The following is a 9,392-nucleotide window of genomic DNA, read 5'->3' as shown; positions in this document are numbered from 1 at the left end:
TTAAATACCAAAGAATTTTTTTTTATTTATCATAAGAGAGGACACAAGAAATAGAGATGAAATATAAACACAGCAAATACGGCTGTCATTCCGTTCGTTAGGGACAGCTTTAGGGACCCGGAGTTGTTTGTAGTAGTTGTGGGTGCAGTTAGACTCGGCACCTCACATTCGTCTCGTTTCAGCTCTGACTGGTAAATAAGTGCACCGAGGGACCAATCTTTAAAAACAAGAAAGAAAGGAAAGTCAGTAAAAAGTGAATTTAACTAAAACGATTATCAAAATGTACGTTAAATAGACAGACAGAAAGATAGATAAATAGATAGATAGATAGATAGATAGATAGATAGATAGATAGATAGATAGATAGATAGATAGATAGATAAATAAATAGATAGATAGATAGGTAGGTAGGTAGGTAGGTAGATGGATAGATAGATAGATTCGAAAATTGCACTGAAAGATATCAAAGGAACACACGAAAATTTCACAAATAATCCGTGGACGTGCTTTTTTCTCATTAATTATCGTCCAAAAATCATAAATTTACGACACTGTAGTATATAGTATGTAGTATATGTATATATATATATATATATATATATATATATATATATATATATATATATATATATATATATATAAAGAGAGAGGGGGGGAGAGATAGACAGACAGAAAGAGAGGAAGAGACGGAGAGAGAGAGAGGGGGAGAGAAATGGTGAGAGATAAAAAGAAAAGAAAGCTAAATAAAACAAAAAAAAAGTAGAGGGAATAATAAAATTAGAAATAAACATTCGATGTGACCTGGTGATTTATTGTTGATTGTTTTCTTCATATAAATTGAGGTTGTGTTTTGGGGAAAGCCGTAAGCGTTCTTCAGAAGTAATGGTATGAACACTCCGCTGATACAGTTGTTCGAGGCATATTTGGGTGTAGCACCAGTCACTTCAACAGCCTCATCTATCGTCTGCAACGACAAAGAGATAAAATAATAAAGACAAAGAGGTAAACAAATATGTAAATATGGTCAAACCACAGGGACGTGCCGCCTGGGTAGGTAAGATCGGCAGTGAATAGAAATAGATCGATAGCAACATTTTCTTTTATGGCAAAATATGCACCTAATTCATTAAAATTATGAAGGTTACTCTCATTATTATGCATAAAATGCAAAATATTTTATCTTTTTCAAGATTAGGTAGGCATAATTCGGCCCTGCTTTTCAATCTCAGTATTAAAGCTACGCATAGTAATGCTGTAGTACTTGTGCTGCGTACATTCCTACAACAACGTTTTCTTTACGCGTTATAAAGGCAGAAGTAAATCTGCCTCCAACTCAGTTGCTCATATGTGTTTCGCTTATTTTTGGAGTGTTTTACTACATAAACGTCACCAACTGCCTACCCTGAATAATTACTCACGGCACGTGCCTAGTCAAACATTATCCAGCGCAATGGTTCTCAACTGGGGTTTATATGATCTTTAGAAGTTCTTACAAGATCTTGCTGTCAAGATTTGTGTGGCTTAAGTTGTTTGTACTTCTGCCATGCACCGATTATTTTAGCAATATCGTTTTTTTTTTATATTCTTTTATTCTTTTACTTGTTTCAGTCATTTGACTGTGGCCATGCTGGAGCACCGCCTTTAGTCGAACAAATCGACCCCAGGACTATCTGTTCTTCATGAAGAAGGAAAAGGGGAAGAAATTAGGTGACTGTTTCCTTCTTCTTTCTGTGAAAGTACTTTTTCTCCAAAAATTTAATGTTTTACATATTTGCCATCAAATCCCGTACCCTTTCCGGTAAATTTTTACTGGTATTTTTCTTCACGTGATAGGGATAGCTATCCTAAGAGTCCACCGATCAGCTATTACACCCGTCCCTCGAATATAATGGTTTATACTAATCTTTTAGTATAATAGGGACGTACCAATTTAAGTAAATTTGATCAAACATGTTTGGTAGAAAATTAAGACATGTAATTATGATCAAACATACTACCCAAATAGGCCATGATGGGATTTGAGCTCAAAAGGTAAAGAACCGGAACACTCACAGCAAAGAAGCCGATACGACATTCTTATAATTTCTTCAGTCACCCGCTCTTTATAACAACCACCACGACAATCACCATCTCCACCACCACACCACCATTAACATCTCCATCAGTGTAGCCACCCCGCTCCACGATTAATATGAAGAAAATCTTGAAAGAGCACCTCAGAAAATCAAAGCAGCAATTCCGCGCCTCGCCCTTACACAAAAATTACTTACCATTTCACAATAGGTTTTCGTATTTTTAATCATCAGATCCATGTTAAGACGTTCGTCGGCATCTGTGGAATTGATTTGATTGGTTGGATAAACAAAGGCAGAAACGGCGTAGAATATGGTATCACCAAGCGGAGATTGATAAGTGGTACCTATACTACACGGTTTCGGACTGCAATCGGACGGCGGCTGTTTGTTCAAGAAATCTTCTAGAATTTCCCGGCAGCTTTCTGCGTTTCCGTTTCCGATCATTATTACAGATCGGCCGTTTTCGTCGCTGACTGTTGCGTTGTCACCTGTGTGGTTCCGAAAACAAATACATAGAATAGATATGACTAGATATGATTACACGCACACACGCACACTCACTCACCCACACGCGTCGTGGTCGTCAACTTAATTATCAAATGACTCGATAAAACCAAGAGGATAACGTAGTACTATTCCATCATCACAAGTCATCTGTTAAAAAATCGAATGAAAATGGTTGCTTGTCAGCTTAAATGTCAAACAACTTTCAGATCAACATGGAACGATTTATGAAATAGAATTGAAACTTCCACCCTTCATCACAAAACAATGCCATTCCTCATTGCAGACATTCCTGTATAGTTCTATATTTAAGAGATGAAGAATTATATACATTATTTACATTATTTACATTTGACGAATATTTGTCCTCATCTTCTTGTTTGTTGTTAACACAACGTTTCGGCCGATGAACCCTCCAGCTTTCATCAGGTGTCTTGGGGAAGTTTCGAACCTGGGTTCTCATTCCTAACATATTTTTCGATGTTGTTGTTGTTATTATTATTATTATTATTATTATCATTATTATTATTATTATTATTATTATTATTATTATTATTATTATTATTATTGAGTGAGAGAGCAGTGCATGCTATCAAAGTGACATTGGGGTACAAATATACGAAGCCCAGTATACCCATCATGACTACCCGTCTGATAAGGGTGCACCAGGCACATGCATCACAACCATATGTATGCGACATGGTGATCTCATATCAAGATAAACAGGTCGAGTAGCCCATCCCGCTCAAAAGGTCCCTGAATAAGGTTTGTTTAAGGATGTTGAGCAAAACATCCATGTTTTCAAAAGTGAATTATTCAAACCCCAAAGAATTCCTCTCAACACATGACTATGATGCTCCCCCACTACTTCTGGTCGTGATCAGAGATACACATATCGTCAGCCACCAAGAGACATGCTCAACTGGTTAAGGTCAAACAACTGACAAGCAAATCTGTGGAATTGAGCGCTGTCCTAGGGTTAAACAACGCAGTAATATAACTATCTAATAATACAGTACAGTATCTTCTACATTATAGCCACAGGCATGGCTGTGTGGTTAAGAATTTCACTTCGCAACCACGTGGTTTCCGGTTCAATCCCACTGTACAGTGCCTTAGGCAAGTGTCTTCTGCTATATCCCCGTTATCCCTGGGCTAACCCATGCCATTTGAGTGAATGTGGTGGACGGAAACTGTTTAGAGATCCATCCATCCATCCATCCATCCATCCATCCATCCATCCATCCATCCATCCATCCATCCATCCATCCATCCATCCATCCATCCATCCATCTCTGGAACCAACCACAACACTAACAGCAATATTTCTTTCTATTACAGGCAACAAGGCCTGAAATTTTGGGGTTGGGGGTGGGGGACCAGTCGTTTACATCGACCCCAGTGCTCGATTGCTATTTAATTTATAGACCCCCCCCCCCCAAAAGGATGAAAGGCAAAATCAACTTTCGCGCAATTCGAACTCAGAACGTAAATCCGCCAACCATTTTGTACCAGCAGCAATAATACCAATAACAACCACTGCGTTTACAACAGTAACAATAGCAATACAATGCAAAGCTTTGCAAGTATCAAAAGAATAAATTACGAACCCCTTAGGCGACACGGGTCTAAGACACTGTCATTTGTACCGCTTTGCTGGAGAAGATGATCTTGGACTCGTTCGATTAGATAAGCTTGTCCAAAATTTAGATAACTGTGTGCGTAGGTATGGTAGTAAGTGGAACCAATATGGGTGATAAACTTGTTGGCATAGATAGGCGTTTTAGGAACGAAAACGATTTGAGTGGAACCACCACCCATTTCAAGAACTCCCACACTGGTGTTCCTGCAAAGAAGAAAGAGAACAGAGATAGAAACGAAATAAACGCAGCATATACGACCGTAAAAGACTGAATAGATTTTAATGTAAAACAAAAAAAAAGAAGAGAATCATGTTTTGAATTTTATGGTTTGATTGATTTTTTTTTGAAAGAGTAAAGTTTTATTGTTTTGTTTTGGAGAGTCTGCGAGCGGAAGAACTGAGAGTCAGAAATAATGATAGAAAAGTATTTCGTTTTTTTGTATTTGGTTTGCAAGATTCTTGATGTGAAGTCTTGTGTTGAAACAGTTTTTTTAATATCTCGGTAGGGTCATTATGTCAATAATAAACACATGCACAAAAAGAAGTGAAATAGAACCAGTGCGTGTGCTTACTGTTGGCATAATGACCCACCCAGAATCCAACAAAAGACGAGAACTTATTTGGCTAAAAACAACATTTGTTTCTTACATAGGCACGGGACCACAAATGAGCTGTTATTTTTTAATGAGTAGAGAATGAAAGGTGAACTCATATTGGATAGGATTTGAACTTAGAATATTAAAATGGTCGTGAGTAGCCACTACAAGAAATTCAGTCGGCCTCTACACCTACTCTGTAAGTCTATGACTCTCCAAGGTAAATACACAATTGTCTGTAAAAAATAATTCCGTTTTGAAGCATTTCAATTATTTCGTTTGAGTTAGGCGGTGAGCTGGTAGTATCATTAGCACGCCGGGCAAAATGCCCAGCAGCATTTCGTTCGTCTTTAAATTCCGAGTTCAAATTCCACCGAGGTCATCTTGGCCTTGCATCCTTTCGGGGTCGCTGAAATAAGTACCATTTGAACACTGGCGTCGATTTAATCGGCTTAATCCTTCCTCCTAAATTTCTGACCTTGTGCCCAATTTTCCATCCATTATATCCTTTGACATGTATTAACTTCTAAAATCAAATACACTGCAGTTACCGTGGACGAAAAAAATTCCTTCTTGTGATTTAAGGTTTAGAAGCACCAGAAGAGATGCCTTTTACCATAAGAGAGATTTTTTTTTTCCTCCACAGTAACTGCGGTGAATTTGACTTTAGAAGTTAAAATGTCACAAACATATTTTAATTAATCTAAGATTCGTTTATTTCGAAACACTGCTTGGTGCTGATCATTCAAGGAAGATGTTATAGAGTTTCGTTTAAGTTAAATATTTTTTTAAGCAAAATTAGTTTTGAAAATTGTGACAAAATTTGATTGAGCGAAAGAAAACGTTTCATGTTTAATTACGTGGATTTCAGAAATCTGGTTGATATTTTTTTTTACTTTAGATATGAACATTGCGAAGGGGAAAACTGAAAGACAAGACTTCTATCAATTGAAATGACATGATATGACTGGTCGGGAAATTGTGGTTTCATTGCAGTGCTTCTCAAGAGAATCTTAAGTGGAAATGACAGGAATTAGGAACGAGAAGTAATTGACGTAAGTTAATTAAATATAATTAAATAAAACAGTCACGACTGAGTTCAGTTTAAAAAGTTACATTTTTACCTAGAAATGGTATGCTCTGATTTGGTTGACGAACACACACGCACGCGGCATACACTCACACACACACACAAACATAGTGACACAAACACACACACAAACACGCACACACATACAAACGCATGCACACACACAAGCACGTGCGTACACATATACAGACACACAAACACACACACACGTACACACATGCATACACATACACACGCACGCACACACATACACACACACAAGCACGTACACACACACACACACACGTACACACATACATGCACATACACACGCACGCACACACACAAGCACGTACACACACACGCACATACACACTCGTACATAAAACTGGAATAATGTCGGAAAACGAACGAGCTTTAGGTTTATAAAAATGATCTCGTCAGATAAAGTCATCAAAATATAACAAGAAATCTAAAGATATTGCTATCATATATCGGAATCAAAGTCACCAATACCAAATGTAAAATATGGAATATGCGCAGGAGTGGTTGTGGTAAGTAGCTTGTTTACCAACCACATGGTTCCGGGTTCAGTCCCACTGCGTGGCACCTTCGTAAGTGTCTTCTACTTTAGCCTCGGCCCGACCAAAGCCTTGTGAGTGGATTTGAATAATGGAAACTGAAAGAAGCCCATCGTATATATATATAAAAAATATATGCATATGTATATCAGTGTGTGTGTGTGTGTGTGTCTTCGTGAAACCCGTCGTATACACATATATATGTGTGTATGTGTGTGTGTGTGTGTGTGTGTGTGTGTGTGTGTGTGTGTGTGTGTGTCTTTGTGTCTATGTTTGTCCTTCACCACCGCGTGACAGCCGGTGTTGGTGTGCTTACATCCCCGTAACATAAGCGGTTTGACAAAAACAGACCGATAAGAACCACGCTTTAAAACTATAAGTACTGGGATCGATTCACTCAACTAAAAAAATTCTTCAAGGTGGTGCCCCAGCATGGCCGCAGTAAAACAAGTAAAACGATACAGTAATTATTTCAACCTGAGTGACTTACTCTTTTTTATGGAAGAAACCACGGAGGTAGTTGACTGCAATCCAAGCAAACACCGCTTCTTCTTCACCAGAGAGGACTTGTGCCTGTCCTCGCCGGAAAAGAAATGGGTTGTTTTTTGAATTTTCTAGGAACATGTTCAGCTGCCTGATAATTTTCAGTGACATTTGTCCTTTTAATACTCTGAGACCTGTGAGAAAAATCGATGAAACAAAATAAAGATGATATAGAAAAGAATAAAATTATTATTATTATTATTATTTTATGTTTGACTTTTGTCTTGCATTTGTACAAGTTGGATCCAAGTCTCACCCAGAGACCTCAGGAGACAACAAGTTAGAAGTTCATGTAGGTGTTATGCCTAGGGTACCATATATTTGGATTTGTACAGTTTTGTTCTAGTGAATGTTTAAGAAACCATAAGAAAATTATGTGTTTTTTTTTAAATTTGAGCTCACATAGACAGTATTTTACGTAGGATATGGGCAGTTCCCATGAGCACTATCTTTTGAACTTCAGCCATTTTGGGGTTTCCTGGTATCTGAGCTAGGTAGTAATCAGCCCGTTTCGCTGTCATTCCCAGGGCACCTATGACAATAGGTATTGTTTTCGTCTTCAGATTCCACATTTTGCTAATTTCTATTTCAAGATCTTTATATTTGCTCAGTTTTTGGTAGGTCTTGACAGATACGTTTATATCGATTGGGACAGTCATATGAATGAGGAGGCATGATTTTTGTCTGAAGTCTTTCAGTATGATGTCTGGCCTATTTGCGTCTATCTTTCTGTCAGTTTGAATTATTATTATTATTATTATTATTATTATTATTATTATTATTATTATTACGTTGTTGTTTTTTTTTCTTCTTTCTTCAAATTTTCTCCCATTTCTCGCCAAGTGTTTTCCGTACACCAAGGGCAGAGAAGCTCATTGTATGCATTTCCAGTTTACACACGCAAATTCACAGGTAAAATATGTATTTAAAAAAAAATTAATAAATAAATAAATTCATGAATGGATGTTGTTTTCACAGCGATAATGCTCTTCTCAGTACATTATTATTATTATTATTATTATTATTATTATTATTATTATTATTATTATTATTATTATTATTATTATTATTATTATTATTATTAAAGCGGTGAGCTGGCAGAATTGTTAACACCCCGAGCGAAATACCTAGCGGTATTTCGTCTGCCGCAAAAGTTCTAAGTTCAAATTCCACCATGGTCAACATGGCCTTTCATCCTTTCGGGGTCAATAAATTATGTACCGGTCAAGTACTGGGTTCGATGTAATCGACTGTCCCCCTCCCCAGAAAATCCAGGCCTTACAGTTATACCACTTTTCTCTGTCGTTTCTAACTGATTATTGATAGAAATGTGTTTGGGCACGTTTAGCTGTGATGGATCAAATGGTACGTACTCCTGAGCGTCGCCGGTCCTTTGTTATGGTACTTCCTTTTACAGTACAAATAATTATGATAATCTTTTTTGCTATAAACACAGTGATGTGTACGATGCGGAGTAGTAAGGGGGGGAAAAGAACAACTTCGATGCCATCAATAAAATGCAAAAATATTTTTCTTAAGAAAAAGATGGTGATGGATGCAGGTGGTGGTGGTGATGGTGGTGGAATCGGTGGTAGTAGTGGCAGTGGTGGTGATGGCGGCAGCAGTAGTCGTGGTGGAGGGGGGCGGCAGTGGTGGTGGTCGTGGTGGTCGTGGTTGGGTTGATGTTGGTGGTGGTGATGGTGGTGATGGGAGGGAGAAGGGAGAAATAAATGAACAATTAAAAAATAAAATAAAATAAAATAAACCAGACGCACATACCAGCTGTGGCCATGAAATATATCGGAGTTATTTTGTGGAGATCTTTTGGCACGAGTTCCATCGACTCGAGAATCATGGGACGAATATAGGATGCTATAGCTGTGAGGTTGTCACTGTATTCGCTGATACCCGGGGTATAACGAGACACACTGATCTGAGTGAAGTGTGGTATATCGTCTCGTAAACTGGGTGTCTGCCATTTGTATATCCTGAGTTTAGTACTTGTGGAGCCCCCGTCCATGAAAACGCTGTATTTGTAGTCGAGTGGCGTTGCACCGCTAGTGCAACACCTGACGAATAGGCACATAAAGGTGACGAAGATAAGCGTGTGTAGTTGTGTGTGCTGGAAATAGAAAACATAAATAGAGGAGAGTGAGTACATGGAAGTATAAGAGAAACGAACATGGACACGCGTAGGAATATACGGGTCGTGTAGAAAGGTTGAGAGAGAAAAAAAGCAAAGAGAGAGAGAGAGGGGGGGGAGAGAAAGAGTGAGAGAGAGGGAATAATAGTGAGAGAGAGAGGTGGAGTAGTTAGAGTGGATGAAAGAGAAGGAGAGAGAGGGGGAGAGAAAGAGGGAGAGAGAACACGAATGGTTTAATA

The 9,392-nt window shown here is 38.1% G+C and overlaps 1 protein-coding gene across 7 annotated transcripts in view; it reads right to left on the bottom strand.

Moving 5' to 3' along the window:
* The window catches only part of LOC106878114 (ectonucleoside triphosphate diphosphohydrolase 8), a 156,449-nt gene continuing 147,057 nt past the window's right edge, over positions 1–9,392 (bottom strand). For all 7 annotated transcript variants that reach the window (XM_089357051.1, XM_089357045.1, XM_089357048.1 and 4 more), the window contains 6 exons: positions 8,790–9,132; positions 6,958–7,144; positions 4,190–4,425; positions 2,271–2,563; positions 802–964; positions 1–217 (listed from right to left, as the gene is read on the bottom strand). In XM_089357051.1, coding sequence (XP_089213177.1) covers positions 30–217; positions 802–964; positions 2,271–2,563; positions 4,190–4,425; positions 6,958–7,144; positions 8,790–9,132 — 1,410 coding nt within the window. In that variant the 3' untranslated portion in view covers positions 1–29. The remainder of the gene's footprint in view (positions 218–801; positions 965–2,270; positions 2,564–4,189; positions 4,426–6,957; positions 7,145–8,789; positions 9,133–9,392) is intronic.

The sequence above is a fragment of the Octopus bimaculoides genome, chromosome 9 (assembly GCF_046866305.1).
Source record: "Octopus bimaculoides isolate indiv1 chromosome 9, ASM4686630v1, whole genome shotgun sequence".
Classification (NCBI taxonomy): Eukaryota; Metazoa; Mollusca; class Cephalopoda; order Octopoda; family Octopodidae; genus Octopus; species Octopus bimaculoides.
Note: the sequence above shows the minus strand (reverse complement) of the source record. Positions and strands in the feature narration are given on the sequence as shown.